The sequence below is a fragment of the Ixodes scapularis genome, unplaced genomic scaffold (assembly GCF_016920785.2).
Source record: "Ixodes scapularis isolate PalLabHiFi unplaced genomic scaffold, ASM1692078v2 PGA_scaffold9__187_contigs__length_104089568, whole genome shotgun sequence".
NCBI lineage: Eukaryota > Metazoa > Arthropoda > Arachnida > Ixodida > Ixodidae > Ixodes > Ixodes scapularis.
Genome location: NW_024609884.1, coordinates 68931302 through 68948738, shown reverse-complemented (window position 1 = coordinate 68948738; position 17437 = coordinate 68931302). Strand labels below are relative to the sequence as shown.

Sequence of the window (17437 nt, the reverse complement as noted above, 5' to 3'; positions counted from 1 at the left end):
CGTAGGTCACCGTTGAGGGGGGAGGGGGAGGGGAAAAAAAGGATAAAAGAAGAGAAGAAATGAAGAAAATGAAAGAGAGAGTGTGACAGTCATAGTGTCGTCATAGTTGTCGTGTATGGATTAGGCGTAACATGGGCTGCAGTGCAATTGTTCGCCTAGGCGGAGGAAAAGTCGGACTGTCCCTGCGTATGGCGACTAGCACTCGGGAGTGAGGTTCTATGTCCATCTTCCTAGGCGGTTAGACCATCCTGGAACGTCAGTAGTGTCGCTATATTATGTCGCATAGCCGCGTGCGACTCAAGAATTTGGCTAGCGCTGTTAGCATTCTTTCCGCCTTGGCAGCTGGTGCTGTGGGCCTAATCAGCGCTTCCAGGGTGTCACTAGGGCATCCGAGGGCGGAGTAGGTTTGTCTTAGTTCGTCTCGCTCTTGTTTGTACAGGGGGCACACACATAGAAGATGCTCGTCGTCGGCGGTCACCCTACATTTACCGCATGCGTCATCTCGGTGGTCCTTCCATTTTGCCAGGTAGGCGGGAGTGAAGGCGCTTCTGGTGCGTAACCTGTGAAGGACGGCCGTCTCGTTTCTCGTCAGGCGTCCGGGAACTTTAGCGGGTAGGGGTCCATTCTCGAGCTCCGGATTGCGTTTAGAGATAATTCGCCGCGTCAATAGGCGAGCGTCTGCGAAAGCGGGGACCTCAGAAATGGTGCAGTTTGGCTCGTCGTGGGCCCGGTCCGCGAGGGCGTCAACTGCTTCATTGCCCTCAATCCCGCAGTGAGATGGAAGCCACTGAAAGGCGATCGTCCATCCTCCCTTTTGGAGATTCTGAGCCTTGGCCATTACCTCCCGTGCGAGTGCAGGTGCCCTGTCGGGTTTCTCCAGGAGTCTTAGCGCCGCCCTAGAGTCCGTGAGCAAAACCAGGTTCCCCGGTTGTTTCCCATTCGTCATTGCCAGTCCCAGGCGGAGGGCTGCCAGCTCGGCTGTTGTGGATGACGCATGAAAGCTCAGCTTCTCCATTCTGCTGTGTCCTTCCGAGATCGCCGCAGCCGTAGCTGTTCTTCGTTGTGCTTTCACTGACCCATCTGTGAATGTCCGTGTCCATCCGTGGTAGAATTCTTCGATGTGCTGTGATGTGTGTTGATACGCTACTGTCGCTGGTGTTACTCTCTTCGGACCCATCTGCGCGATATTCATTTCGATCCTCACTGCGGGAGGCTCACTGGGTGGCGGTGGAAGTGTAATGTGGGTGGTTGGGCACCCAGCAATTTCTTCAAGGAGATTGACGAGTGTCGCAAGATGTGCACGGCGAGTCGCTATGTTTTTCACGAGTGATACTGTGCTGGGAGTTTCTTGCATTCGTATGAGATGTCGTAGAGCCCGCTCTGTCGCTGCATTTTGCACTGTGTTTGTTCCCGATTCTACTAGTGTGTGACGCGATGATGCCGTCCGTGGGACGCCTAGACATATGCGCAGTGCCACTCTTTGTGCCCTTTCCAAGCTTGCCCACTGCCTGTGGTTGAGGTCCAGGAGTGGGAGTGCGTAGAGCGTTCGTGCTTTGATCAGTCCATGGTAAAGTTGAAGCATCATGCGTTGTGAGGTGCCTCTTCGTACCCCTCCAAGGATGCGAAGGATGGACGTCGTTTTCTTGTTGTTGTTGAGGACTGTGCTCACAGCAGGTTGCCACGAGACTCTGTCATCTAGTTTCAGGCCCAGGTATGTTGCTTGCTTTACTATTGGTACTGGGGCCCCTGCAATCTGTAGAGACAATGTGAACTTGTACGTCCTGTGTGGCGCATTGAGCAGAGCTACCGATTTTGCCGCGGAGAGGCTGAGGCCCAGTGTTGTTAGAAAATGGTAGATGTTGTCCAGAGCTCTCTGCAGTTCCTTCTGAACGCTTTTCCTACAGCAGCCTCGGTCGGCCGCCCAGATGGCAATATCATCTGCGTAAACTGCCATGTGCACTGGGCGGATCGTCCGCTCGCCTATCCGGGCTGCTTGCGGGAGTGCCGCCAACGCCACACTGAACAACAGCGGGCTCAGTACGCTGCCTTGCGGTACCCCTCGTGTCATACGCCTCACTGTGCTGCAGACACCCGCAGCGCTCACTTGTGCCTCGCGGCCTTCCAGTAACGCGCGGATGAAGGCAAGCATTCGGCCACCGATTCCCAGTCTTTTCAGCTCTGTCACGATGCTGTTGTGTTCAACGGCATCGAAGGCCTTGGGGATGTCGAGGAGAACTACACCTGTTGTTCGGTGTCGGGCCTTGCCGTCCTCCAACGCTGTGACTAGGTCAGCGATGGCGTCCGCTGTGCATCTGCCGCGTCGAAATCCTGCGTAGCACTCTGGCAGAGCTCCTACCGTCTCGAGATGGTGCACCAGCCTGCAGAGGATTATCCGCTCGAGGAGCTTCCCGACGCACGACGTCAGAGCTATCGGACGGTAGGAGTTGGGCTGGTCTGACGGTTTGCCGGGCTTGAGGAGTGGCACGACGATGGCCTTCTTCCAGTCTTCCGGGAGGCATGCTGTTGTTCATACCTCGTTAAGGTATGCCAGGAGGTCAGGCAAGGCGTCCTCTTCGAGGTTTCGAAGCGCTTGATTTGTCACTCCGTCAGGTCCGGGAGCCGACTTCTTTCGAGGCAGCGATGCGAGGGCGCGTTTGAGCTCATGGAGATGAAGGTCCTCCTGTCCTATGGTCATCGCCTGAAATTCCCGCGGTCTCCATCGGATCCAGCCTTTGGGTGGTTTCCTCGGTCCTGCAGGGAGGGACGGGGTACTGAGTAGTGCGTCCGCGATGAGTTCTATCACAGCTTGTGTGGTAATATGCAGCTTGATGGCCATGCCGATGATGGGGTGTCTTGGTCCCGGTCTGCATGTCAAGCTCCTTGCCATTCTCCATGCGCTTGTGCTCCCTCCTCTTCCGTCCAGTGTTTCACACTTGAGCTGCCATTGTTCACGTGCTAGCCGTTTTCCGTGCCTTTTAAATTTTGCGTCAAGTCTCCTGGCCTGCCAAAGTTTATCCTTGAGCTCATTGTCATGCGGCATTCGAAGCACGGATCTCGCGGTGACTATATATGTGGAGACTTTTTTGTGCCATACGTTGACGTTGACGGAGACGGAAAAAAAGGTACGTGTCAGACAAGTTCTAAAGTGTTTAAAAAGAAAAACCGAGTCCTCGTGTTGTTTACAAAACTTTCGCGGGTTGGACAAGAAAACGCTCTTATCATCCGTAAGCGGAAGCATCGCAAACGATTATATGTTGTAGTAGTGTGGCCGTGTGTTGCGCCCCGTCTTTAACTAGACAGGTACGGCCGCGGTTCAGTGCGCGGCTCGCATGCGCGAGTGGCTCCCTCCTTCAGTGCTTCTTCACTGCAACCGAGGCCATTTTATGTACGGCGTGTAGATGAATGATTACTTCTTCCGCAAGCTCATTTACTTTACTCACGCCGGTAAAGAGTTTTCCAGAAAACCGACGTCGGGTGGAGGGGGTGTACAGACTAAATGCAGTGTACACCGAATCTGAAGATCACTCGAACGCGCCTTGCGATCGTGGAAACTTTTGGAGTGGTGGCCTGAACAGAGCGCCAAGGCCGTACCGCTAGACGTTTAGGGACGTTACGCTACTAATCAGTTTGGAAATTTGTGAGAATGCAGCCAAAGAGTTGGTGTTTAGAGCATGTTCAACAATTGTTATTCTGTTCAACGGTTGTTATTCCTGAACACATTGTATGTCGTTCAATTGTAATTTTTAAGGAAACTATTTTTGATGAATGTATGTTATTTTGCAGGTGTCCTTTCATATGTTCACCAAAACAGACAATGTCTATCGGAAGTGGATCACAGCAATCAGGCGTGATGAAAGTAGACTATTTAAAGTGTCGAAGGCAACAAAAGTCGAGCGAGTTCTCGGCTGTCACCGAACGACAAGCTCACTACGGGGGCTGCGTACCGGGTCGTTCGGAGTGGCCACGCTAAAAGCGCGATCACTATGATTAACTGTATTAAAATCATGGAATGTTACTAAAAAAAAATCACTACAAAACAAAAAAAGAATTTGCCTGTTCCGTGAGTAGTTAGCCCTTCCCTTATCGGTGCGGGGACCACGTATGCTTCGACAAAGAAGTTGTAGCTTCTTTTCATGCACCGGTCTGTGCCTGACCGGCTCCTGTAAAACTGCTCCACCTCTCTGTCACTTATATGCGGCAGTATCGATAGATTATTAGACCAACAGGTGATCGGGAAAACACCCGCAAAAGCCATAGCTCAAAACGCTACGGCGGCTACGCTGCACGCCGACCGGTCGAACGAGTCGAACCCTGCGTAATGGCGGCGATCACCCAATGTTGCTAGATGTTTTACTATTCCGGCTAAATTTTTTTTAGTGTTGCCAAAATTCCGAAAGGGGTCTATTGTTCTAAGACAGCCGAAGAGCCCCAGTTCTTGCTGGTTATCACACAAGGAATGTTTGTTGGGCAGAAGCGTCGCCAGTTGAGCAAAGGGATAATGCGAACTTCTTAAAATGTCTACTTTCCCAGAAAACGCTCACTTCCCGTCTTTTCCGACCAAAAGCATCTTTACTTACCAAGGCCAAAGCTACGCACGAAACGTTCTAGGACCTTGAAAAGGTATTTGGGATTAACTATTTATTCCTGAGCTTACGGTTCGAACTTGTTTGACGAATAAAAAGGCTGGGGATCTACCTGTCCTACCTGTAACCTACAGGTTTCAAAATGTGTTGACCTCACTTGTGATGTGCCCTTCACATGGTAGCCTATAAGCAGTGTTGGACAAAATACTTCATAAAAGTATTTAGGTTAGGTTACTAAATACCTGCTTCATAAAGTATTTAAAATTCTACTCAAGTTACTTTCACTTTAAAGTATATCAAGCAGAGGTCGGCATTTTAGGTCGCCCTCACTCACCCTCACCCTCACAGCCACACTCACCTAAGCCCCTCACTCACCCTCACCCTCACAGCTACACTCACCTTCAGCCCCTCACTCACCCTCACCCTCACAGTCACACTCGCCTTCAGCCCTTCACTCACCCTCACTGAACCTCACGGCCCTCACGCACTCACCGCCCTCACGGCCCTCACGCCCCTCACTCACTCAAGGCCCTCACGAAACTCACCGCCCTCACGCCACTCACCGCCCTCACGGCCCTCACCGCCCTCACGGCCCTCACGCACTCATAGCCCTCACGCTACTCACCGCCCTCACGCCACTCACCGCCCTCACGGCCCTCACCGCCCTCACGCCACTCACCGCCCTCATGCCCCTCACCGCCCTTGCGGCCCTTACACCCCTCACGCCCCTCACGCACTGATGGCCCTCACGCCACTCAGGCCAGCTTCAGATGGGGCAATTTCACCCAGAAAATTTACGTCGCAACACCAGCAAGACGGGCCGCCCGCGATCACACGCAGCAACCAATTGCTGCAATTTGCCATCGTCATCATAAAATTTTATTTTTCTTGCACTATTTAGACACAATTACGCTTTATAAACGTGTTTTTATGCATTTAAATCTCGTTAAGAATACTAATGCACCTTTCTGAAACAGTTTATTTCCAAAAAACGATCGATTTCAAACCAGAACCAAGTCTTCGGTGTCATCATCCCCGGCACGATGTATCACGTGAAACTTTTGCGTCCCTGATTGACTGCAGCCGCTTCAAACGTATTCGAATTGCTCCGAGTTGCTTGCTTATTTCGAGCCTAACCCGATCTCAGCAATTCGTGTCGATCTAGGGAAAGCTAGAGAACAACCCGTCATTAACACCAAAATTGCTGAGAAAGACGCTCGATCTGAAGGGGGCCTCACGCACTCACCGCCCTCACGCACTCATGGCCCTCACACACCTCATGCACTCACCGCCCTCACGGCCCTCACGGCCCTCACGCCTCTCATGCCACTCACTGCCCTCACGCACTCATGGCCCTCACACCCCTCACGCACTCACCGCCCTCACACCACTCACGCGCTCATGGCCCTCACGCCACTCACCGCCCTCACGCCCCTCACGCACTTATGGCCCTCATACCCCTTACCGCCCTCACCGCCCTCATGGCCCTCATGGCCCTCACCGCCCTCACGGCCCTCACGGCCCTCACCGCCCTTACGGCCCTCATGGCACTCACCGCCCTCACGGCCCTCACCGCCCTCACAGCCCTCACGGCCCTCACCGCCCTCACAGCCCTCACGGCCCTCACCGCCCTCACAGCCCTCACGGCCCTCACTCACCCTCACACTCATGAATTTTCCTGGTTCAGAAACTCACTCACCCTCACCTCACCTGTGAGGATGAGGGTGAGTGAGGGTGAGTGAGGGCGCTCATGAGTGAGGTTTGCCGAGGTATGATCTTAAGTAGAGTACAAATACTTGGACATGTAATTCAATCACTTTTGAAGTTACTTCCGCATTGTGTAACTTCTCTCGGCGTCAGTGGCAAACACGATTGTACAGTTGCGTAAATCTGGTTTACCAAAGTGGAATTTTACCATGCAACAGTACAAAACGGAAAAAAAAATCGTAGGGATATTCTATGCAGTCACACTATAAGGAGCAGGATTTCACTGACACATGTTACAAAACAATTCTGGGACAAAATAAAAAAAAAAACCCGTCGCTTTAGCTATGGTGATATCGCGATGTCCTGCGGCGCACCTTAGACGCATCGTTTAACTACAATCCATACTCCCTAGATGTCAAACACAATTATACAGTTCAATATAAACGAACTTGGAATACGGAAATAAGGGAATGGATAACAAAAAGAGCCCATATAATAATAGCCACGGCACTGTTCGCACCTCCTTCAAGTAGGTTGCGTTCACAAAGGCACTCAACGTTGGGGGACGTTTTGTTGGCATTTTGAAAGGTCATCCTGCTCGTAGTTAGTTTCCTGTCATGTTCTCTGCTTATCAATGTTCGCTTACAGACAGTATTCGCGGGAGCAAAAGGGCCAGACTAACAACAAAAAGAAAAGAAAAAAAAACTCGACATTTTGCCGTAGCAAAATCAATTATGCAGCAAGCAAAAAAAAAAAAGTGTATTCTTTTTGTGTTTTACTTCTCATTTTCTTCGAGCGTCAATAAAAAGTGTTCACGCGTACTTTTCACTTCTAAAACGCCACAGAAAACTGAGCCCAAGTATTCACTCTAAGAAATGCCTGCGCGTCGACTTACCCGCAAAACACTCAAAGAGCCAATGTCTGCGATCTACGAATTCAGCTCAGCGAATGATGAGGCGTAAAATCTGTTTAGACCTCAAAATTATGTCTGCGCTGTGGCATTACGAAATGCAAGCATGACGCTTTGCATTGCGTAATGCAACAGCGCAGACTTCATTTTTAGGTCTAAACGAATGTTCCGCCTCATCATTCACTGAGCTGATATCGTAGATAGCAGAGATTGGCTCTTTGAGTGTTTTGCGAGTAAGTAGACGCGCAGGCATTTCTTAGAGTGTTATCCACTCCTGCGAAATTGACGGCAACCAGCGGCTGGAACAGAAAGCTGTGGCGGCAGGTTGACCCTCCAGCCTTCTCGAGCGAATCAGATATTCACAGCGCCTGGTGGTCTAAAGACGAAGCCGTGAAAGTAGGTTCGGAAACACGTGGTGAAAATCGCCGATAGTAAAGTGCGAATATTCAGTACCGTTTCATGGCCCCTTTTAATCCCTCCGGGTAATTAAGGGCACAGTTGAGTACTGTAGGTAATAAATACTTTTGAACGTATGAAGAAGAGAGAAGAGACAGAAAAGAGCGCTACTCACAACTGTATTTACAAAGATGAAGAAAAGGAAGAACATCGTCAAGATCCCCATAAAGATGACAAAAGAAAGAAAAGGAAGTAGCCTTAACAAGCAAGGAAACAGACTTTTTAACACAGACAAGGAAGAGGAAGCTCTCGGAGTAAGCAGACGTGTGCACGCAAAGCTCCTGCTCCCACCTGCTAAGCCTGACGAAGAATTTTGTGGCGGCCGGCAAGGCCGTCACGGCGTGCCCACCAGAAACGGACCACAAACTTCAGGAATCAAATGATACTACCATCACCACCTGCACCACCGCCCACCCCGTGAACTCAAATAGAGAAAGGAACACCAGGAGAGACCCAAGACTCCCGTACCACATTTACTCAATGGAGATGGACAAAGAGAATGGCGACGACGACGAACTCGCTGGGATCGCAACAGGCACCGATTGCTATCGGCATATACGCGGAGACAAGGTGGACTTTCTTAAGGTCAGTCACGAAAACGCACAATACCTTATTGAATGTCTCAACCACGCCGCGAGCATTAAGGAATGCATGAGCAACCTCCCGACCATCACAATGGCTGTGCAACTACTTCAAGCCATCGACCTGGAAACGCTGCGCAAATTCGCCGAACACAAGACTGAAATAGAACACTTTCTACAAAAGAAATCTTCTGGAGACCAACCAGCAGAACTGCCTATAATTGATCCTAACACAGCGACGCAAATGGCTAGTGTGCCTACTCTAAAAGAAACTGATGACGTGGCGATGGCAACACAGAGCTCTGAATCGTCCTTGAATACCCAAGGAGACGAAGGCAGCTCACAGCTGGCGTCGAAAAGAAAGAAGCGAAAAGCCACCAGTGTGCTTTCTCAAGACCTGCTTCAAGAAGAACAGGAAACAGAAAGAACCGACATTACGGCGGGCTCCAAAGACCCACCTGCACACGTGACTCAAAAGACGCTGTCACAGGCAGTCCTTATAAGACTCACCTGCAAACGTGACGTAAAAGAGTTCTTACCGAAGCATATTAAAGCCGCAGCCCACTCGACGGGCGTGACATCATGGAACAACATAGCTATCAAATACAATGAAAAAGCCAACGTTATCGCGCTCGTCACTAAAGACAAAGAGGCGGTAGAACGACTTACACAGATCACCGAAATCGGCACTCAAGACGGAGCCCTGAAGGTGCAGGCACTGCAAGCACAAGCCCCCAACCAATGTAAAGGGGTCGCATACTTCAGATACGCAAAAGATGACACCAACGAGACTATTCTTCCGGAGCTCGAATGCAGGACTCATAACATTCTGGGAGTACATATCCTGGGACCCATGAGGTCCACAGCCATCCTCACGTTCGAAGGTAACACAAGACCGCAGTACATCAGATACTGCGGAGTAACCTGCAAGGTCTACGAGTACAGACCAAGACCGATGGTGTGCCTAAATTGCCACGCGATTGGGCACAAAGCTGACATTTGCCCCAGCAAAATCCGCCGCTGCGGAGAATGTGGAAGAGCACACAAAGAAGGCGATAACTGCAGAATGCCGCCGGAATGCTACAACTGCAAAGGTCCTCACACTGCGATGGACAAGAAATGCCCGAAACGAGCAATCTCACCGCCCGGTAAAAACCTCCAGCGAACGAAAAAGGCACAAACAAAACACGGAATCGAACAGTTTAGCAAAGATGAATATTCCTGGCCTCTGCTACCAAACACTAGTGATGCCGACACGATAACGCCCGAGGCGTCGGGCAAGCCGTGGACAATGTTAGTGGCCGGTACTTCGGCAGGAGACAAACGTTTACCGTCAATAAAAGGGAACGACCCTTTTTCCCACATCATCAAGGCAGAAAGAGAACGAATAGATGAAAAACTACGATCTCTTGAAGACAAGATGACAGATATGAACGCAAAGATTACCGACCTATTCAAAGGTATGACGGGACTCATCAAGGCTTTCAATGCCAGAGCATAACTATGCGAAAGGCAACAGCTACAACAAGAAACGAAGGCCTCCGTGGATCCTTCAGTGGAACTGCAACGGCATCCGTACCAAAACAGCTGAACTCAAACTAAGAATCGAAGGAGCGGGTAAGAACGCTCCTCTTGCCCTATTACTACAAGAAGTAAATACTCAGAACATCAACATTACTGGGTACAAAGCATACCAGATACCGACAATCCTAAATCAACAGAACGGACTACACAATCCTAACGGGACAACTGCTCTTCTAGTCAGGGACAGTATCCCACACTCGCACATCGACACGACGCATATTTGTGACGAACACCAAGAAATTGTAGCAGCGCGGCTACACACCGCCAAGGGAAAACTCATACTAGCCTCGGTCTACATCAGACCAAAGAAGAAGGAAGACGAAAGTATGAATTGGCTGCAAACCTTAATCAAAGAACGAAAATGTGATGAGGGAATCATCGTGGCAGGTGATTTCAATGCCAAGAACACTATGTGGGGTTATCGATATAACAACATAAGAGGAAAAAACATAGCAGAACAGGCAAAAACCGCTACTCTGCGACTTCTCAACAGCCCGCATATACCCACCCGCATCGGACAAACATCAAGACAGAGTGACACCTCACCAGACCTCACTTGGGCTTCACGTAACGTCAGGGTGCGGTGGACCGTCCTACCCGACAGTATGGGCAGCGACCATCTCCCCATCCAGATTGAACTGACGAGGGAACGACACTCAGACGCCAGGAGACAGTCAAAATTTGTGAAATGGGACAAGTTCCGCAAAGCATTTTCTGATCTCGCGAACGACGGCGAGCTAGGCCTCCGAATCACGGAAGCCCTCCGAAGTGCCACCGAAACTTATCAAGTTAAATCAGACGACCCCGACCCAGACCTTCACCTGCTTAACCTCTGGGCCAGTCGTCTTCAAGCCCAACAACGCTACAGAAAGAACAAAAAACACTGGAGATTCCGGATTAAATTCAACGCGGCGACGGCGAAAACCAAGAGATACACCATCCAGCTCAAGAGATCTCGTTGGCGCAAACACTGTGACGGCTTTAATACCAAAGGGGGAGCAGCGAAGATGTGGCGGACTTTTCGCGCCTTTACGGGCAAGAAAAAGGCCAAATGCACCGCCCAAAACCTCGCACTCAAATTGGGCATATCCGAGCGTAAGCTAGCTGAAATAGCGAGCGATTATTTCTTCCCACAACCGCAAAATCTCAAAGACGTCCCAGCAGACAGACCGGAGTACCATGATAAGATGGACATGGATGCTCCATTCAACATGGGAGAACTACTAGAAGCATTGCACGCAGCCAAGAACTCTACACCTGGCCCTGACCATATCACGGTTGCCGCCTTACGCAACTTACCTGAAGTGGGAAAAGAGCAACTACTTCGGTACATCAACGAAGTATGGGAGACCGGGAGGATACCGGCAGGGTGGAAACACTCCACCGTGATACCTATCCCCAAAGCAGGCAAGCCAACCGATTCGATTCAGAACCTGCGACCGATATCCCTCACTTCTAATTTGTGTAAGATAACCGAACGTATGATCCTGGCTAGGATAACCTGGCAGGTAGAATACAAAAAACAAGCAGACGGCGAAGAACCGGCCTTTTCCTCGGTACAAACGGGGTTCCGGCCTGGCCTTGCAACCGTCGACAGTATCGCCCTAATACACAAGGACATACTGGCAAGACCCCCGAACATGTACCCAAGGACAATAGTTGCAGTCGATATCAAAAAGGCATTCGATACCGTACCTCACGATGCAGTGGTCCAAGGCGTCATCAACCGGGGCCTTAGAGGCCGCTGTCTAAGATTTATAAAGTCGTTCTTAGAAGGCCGGACGTACGAAGTCGTAGTCGGGGAAGAACATGGACCAAAGAAGGAGAACGTAATCGGAGTACCACAAGGAGCGGTCTTATCACCAATGCTTTTTAACATGGTAATGGCAGACTTAGCCTTTGCACTAGAGAAGGTTGAAGGTCTGGGTCATTCAATCTATGCAGACGACATTACTATCTGGTCGAATGAACGAGACGTAGAAGAACAAAAAGAGATATTGCAAGAGGGCCTGGACACCATCCACTCTTTCCTAGAAAGGGTGGGAATGAGGCTCTCCCCAGACAAGACAAACTGTGTTACCGTAGCAAGTAAGAGAGGCAGGAAAGAAAACGGAACCTGCGACAGAATTCATCTAAATGTCAACGGCACCCCCATACAAAGAACCGACTCTGTCAAAATTTTGGGAGTAACCTTTCAAGAGGATGGCAGAGCAAGCAAATGGTATCGTGGAATTAAGAACCACTGGAAAGCTACACAGGGGAAAATCAAATTTGTTACGAGCAAGTCATGGGGAGCGCAAGAACACACACTAAAAAAAACTAGTCAGAGCCCTGTTAATATCAGAAACCACCTACGGAATTAATTACCTTCGTCTCAACAATGAGCAACGGAAGGGTCTAGAGGTACTTAACCGTATGGCGATGAGAGTCGTCACCGGGTTACCGAAATGCACCAAGATAGAAGAACTGGAAACAATCGCCGGAATGAACTGTCTCAGAGATATTGCTCAAGAAGATAAAATAAGCCAAGTACTTAGGCTGCAGAAGACTACAGCTGGCAGGAACATCCTGATGAAATTAGACATTGAGTGCCCGGACACACCGATCTCGATCCCCCCGCCACCGTGGGAGGATGAGACAGTCGTGGACACGAAGCCTTTACCCCAAAACCTAAGCAAAGAGCAAATGGGGAGAAGAAAAACAGCAGCTAAGAAACACAACTATGACCTCCAAAAATTACTTGAAGACCCTGAGACAGATATATACTATACAGATGCATCAAAAGTACAATCCCAAGTCGCCATCGCAGCACACAGATTCAGGGACCAATTCACGGTTACAAGAACTCTAAAACCAAGAACGGGAGTAAAACAAGCGGAATTAATGGCCATCCAGCTGGCCATCGAAACCGCAGCTTTTAGCCCAAGCAAGAAAATCTACATTTACACAGACGCCAAGAAGGCTTTCGAGGAGTATCGTAACCCCTCGAGCAGAAGTAAGACGGTGCAAACCGTCAAAGCAATTGCACGCATCTACAGAAGCGAAGGAAAACGCGTAACCATAAGGTGGATCCCGGGACACCAAGAAATACCCGGGAACGACGCCGCGGACGCTGCCGTACGGGTCTCCCTCCCTCCTCATCAATTACCCGGTCTTGGCACTGAATTCGACGACGTACAAAAATTGAACACTGGATCTCCAATCCAACCAGAAGGTGAAGAAGAAGTCGACCCCTTGGCACTCAAGGCTGTCGAACGCCAGGCACGCCGCGAGCGGCTCGGGAGCCTTCTCCGAGAAGACCCGCATCCCCTCCCAGCGGATAACTACACCCGTTGGGAGAAAATATGCCTTAGAAGATTACGCACACATACAGCAATGGTTCCCAAACGCACAGCCATTTTCAAGAAAAGCAGATTAACAACGAAACAGCACGATGCAGAACTTCAGGACTCACAAGCAGGACCCTCGACCCAACCCAGGAACGAGAGCCTTTGTGAATACTGCGAGGAGACCGCCTCAGAGACCCACGTCTTCTGGGACTGTCCCCGCACTCAAGAAACGAGACGGAAAGCCCTAGAGGCATTGCCACACCATATGCGACCGCATAGCCTTCAAGAATGGGTCCTGCCCACTGGATCCCCTGAGCATCGCAAGGCAACCCTCGATTCCCTCCTCACATACGTGAAGGAAGCCAAACTCACACAATTCATCTAAAACAAATCATAACATAAACTCATCCGCTCAAAGAAGATGACTTAAGTCAAGATCGGCGAGCGTAAATCACCTTTTCATAATTATAATAAAGACATTTTCCAACCAACCAACACAGACAATGCAGAACTCGCATGAGTCACGGGTGCCGCGAGACATCAGGCACGATGACCAAGCGACAGCCGACCACGGATGAGGTATTCGTCTTCCCCTCTGACAAAGGTGACCCTGCGCGAGCGAAGACTGATGCAAATACACCCTGCACCACGGCAACTAGTGATGGCAACGTAAAGGCCAACAAAGGTTTTGGTGCTTAATCAAAGAGCCAGTGTCTCAAGCTTGTGCGCGCGAGGGAACACCCGACTTTGTGTTTCATATTCCTGTTTTATATTGCTGCTTCCTTTTCTTTCTTTTGTCATCTTTATGGGGATCTTGACAATGTTCTTCCTTTTCTTTATCTTTGTAAATACAGTTTTGAGTAGCCGCTCTTTTCTGTCTCTTCTCTCTTCTTCATACGTGTGCGCTAACACCGTTCAAATGTCTAACTACCAACTAGCCCAGTTATCAACCCTTTTACAATAAATACTTTAATTTGGGCATTACTGTCCCTAGAAGAGCTGTATAGACACCAGGAAAACCACTCTGAGTTGGTTGAATTTCGCCTTTATTCCAATTTTCAGGAGCCTGCAAAGGCGGAACAGTTACTTGTTGCGCGAAGCTCTCTTCAAAGCGGATTTTTTCACGCCAGACTGCCCAGCCACGTTGCGCTTTCTGGACCTCCTTTTCGCAGCAGGTTTCTTGCTCGCCCTGACTTTCCTGCTCTTCGCTGGGGATGACCGACCAGTTGTGGACTTGCTGCGCCTAGACCTTCGCCTCTTGCTCTTCCCTGCCGTCACCTTCCTTGCCCTGGACCTCCTGGTCTTTGCGCTGGCACCTCTGGTTCTCGAGCGCGATGACTGGCGGCTCCTGGTGCGCCTCGTCGTTCTTCGCCTTGCCGGAGTCGCGGAAGCCCTGTTCCTCTTTCGTCCCCGGGCTCGGGAGGGGGACGCCACGGAGGCGCCCTCGCTTACCCCGCTTGTGGATGCCGAATCCATGAGAAAGGATTCAGTCCGCCCGGCCTGGACTTTCTCCAGTCGCACTTCTGGGCGTAGTTACAACGGTCTCGCTTATCAGACCGGGGACAGTCTCGAAGTCTCTCTGCAAGAATACACGGGAACCATGACAGTCGGTCTCAAAACACGCGAGATGACGTTTGAAACTGTTGGCAGGTTGATGTCCATTAAACTCTTTCACGCACAAACAAACAAAAAAACTCCATTTACGTTATTCGGCGCAACATAGAAAATTACTTTATCAGCTCCCTTCAAAAGTAATAATAGAAGGATTACCACAGTTGTCCTACATTTGTCGAAAATTTCCTTTTTAAGTACGAGTAGATCACATGATTGTTGCCGGATAACGTGTATCATGTAGAGCACATGACATAGGGACTATTCAACGTCGTACATAGCTGTGTGCGCGACTGCTGAGCGCGTGCCGATGGCGAGCTTCCACAGTTCTTTTGCAACGTGCATTCCACACCATCAAGACTGCCGGTATTAGCAGCCTATAACTGAGAACAGCGCACTCAAATATGGTGTCCAGTGAACACTTCCTGTAGATCGAATTCATTGGACGCCAGTTTCTTGTTTGTCGTTCAAGCAAACTGTATATCTTCACGAATAGAAGGCTCTGCTGTACGGAGATAAAGTGAGGGAGAGGAGCAGCGGCGATGTCAGAGGCTCAGAGCGCCGAGCTCTGATTGGGAGGATCAGTGGGTAGGTGCAAAGGCCTTTTTTTTTCTCCCTACTGTCTCCCTTCAATCAGAGAGAGAGAGCACGAGCATCGCCTGCTCCTCGCGCAAGGCCTGGCATTCGAACGCCGAACACCAAACACTGCGCGCTCTCGAACCGGAAATTCGGAAGATTCTTTATTTACACCGAGAAAGCCGTCTGAATCGAACAAATTAGACTCGGGCCTGCCTATCATGCTAAGGCCCAGGCGGTCTTGGCATAGGACCTCGGTCTACTTACAGACTGACTGCTTTCTTGCTAGCGGGCCAGAACCTCGCAGGCAGGCGACGTCGGGCGCCGAATAGGAACGCAGCTGGACTCTTCAAAGATGTCGGCAAGGCGCGCCAAGGGCGTCGGAGCCTCCTCTTCGGGACTGCTGGCCGGTTTATGAGCTTTCAGCGGGCCTGAACCTGCGTTCGACCCCTGCAACTGCCCTCGTTCCGAATGAGACACTGGGCCCGCGATACACGCGATCTCGCGCTCGCGCTTGTGGCGCCTTCGTCCTCTTCGTCCCATATTCTCGGCGTCTCGCAGAGCTTTGATCTGCGCAGCTTTGATCATTGCTCGAGGTGCGCTCACGCTAGCGCTAGCGCTCCCGTATATTTTGAAACATTTGACTGCATTTACCACAGAAGGATATTGCGAATCGCAATCTGGTGATTTTTGTGGAATTTCCAAGAGTGACGATACATTGGGATCCCCGACTTCCCCCTATCCTTTAACCCCAAAATAAACAACAACCGTTTTTACTATAAAATAACCAATTTCGTGAAGCCTGGAGATTCACGCTCCTTAGCACTGACAAAACCAAAACAATGAGAAGAGGAGCTCCGGTGTGCCTGCCAAAGGGAGGATCACCGTCGAGACTTGAGCACCCTCTTATCCGCCAAAAGAAACTTCGGTGATCGTCTCATTTCCTTGGATTGCGATAATTCCTTGAGTAAACTCATTATAACTGAGCTGCCGAAGAAATGGTGATGGCCGGCGTTGTACGGAACGCGTCTTTTGAAGAGACACAGATGAACGCCGCCGTTCCATCTTGCATTGGTGGCACTGAAGGGGCAAACGTTCAAGGGGCCCTGCTTGTAGGTTTCACTGACGATGTTTCCTGCATGGGAGACGAAACGTTTGATTAAATTGTTAATCTTGTTGAGTAAAGTCGGAGCAGTTTTTTTTATCCTTTTTTACGGTTTCCACATCTCTTGTGGTTCGGGCAACCCGGCAGGCACGGAGAGAGTAACTAAATATCAGTGCGTCATATGTTAACGCGACGATGCGGGAACCTCCTCCTCCTACGGGGTGTGCACCGTTGTGCCGAACGCGTGCGGCATGTGACGAAATCGTGACGTTGTCGGTCCTGGTCGACTCCTGCCTTACGACTGGTCACAGCCGCTAAAAGCTTTTTTGAGTCGAAATACAAAGTATAAGTGGCGCGAACCGTTTCAATAATTTATGGAAGTAGTTTTTGTCCACTATTTTAAACGAGAAAACAAAAACAAATGCAGAGTATGAAGTACGGAAACAAGAAACAACGAGCGATGACCCGTCGACATACCCGCCACCAAGCGGTGGAAGAGGCGTCGCAGGCGCGCCCCTCAGGATTGGTCTCGAAGGCCGTGCACCGCGGATCCTGCAGACGACGCACGACTTTGGCGGCACATTTCGCAAGAAGCGAACGTAGAAATTCGTCTCCTCGCGAAAGCACAGGAGTGCTTAGATGGTCCAGTTGGTACATTTCAAGGGTATAAATTGCCGAAAAAACAAGGACCGAGACATGAAGACAACGGCACAAGCGCCTTGTGCCGTTGTCTTCGTGTCTCTATCTGTTCTTTTTCCTTTTTTTTTTTTTTTTTTTGAGAGCACAGGAGATCTGTTTGTTCTTGCGCTAAATTTGAGCGTCGTCGAGTTGGGGCGAGAGGCTTCGCCAGCGCGTTCCGAATGCTTACGAGGAGTGTCGGTTGGGACCAATGTTGGACAAAATACTCGATAAAAATATTTAACTTACTGAATACCTGCGTCATAAAGTAATTAAAATACGACTCAAGTTATTTTCACTGTAAAGTATCTTGAGTA

General features: G+C 50.1%; 1 protein-coding gene and 1 pseudogene across 1 annotated transcript; one reads left to right on the top strand and one right to left on the bottom strand.

Moving 5' to 3' along the window:
* Positions 1-268: 268 nt before the first annotated feature.
* Positions 269-1954, bottom strand: LOC121833802. The gene has a single exon (XM_042287435.1). The coding sequence runs from the start codon at positions 1952-1954 to the stop codon at positions 269-271; it is 1686 nt and encodes a 561-aa protein (XP_042143369.1).
* An 11699-nt stretch (positions 1955-13653) lies between these two features.
* On the top strand, positions 13654-15797 carry LOC115323797 (annotated as a pseudogene).
* Positions 15798-17437: the final 1640 nt, after the last annotated feature.

Coding starts and splice junctions, on each gene's coding strand:
- LOC121833802 (XM_042287435.1), bottom strand. CDS start 1,954: ATGGCAGTTTACGCAGATGATATTGCCATCTGGGCGGCCGACCGAGGC.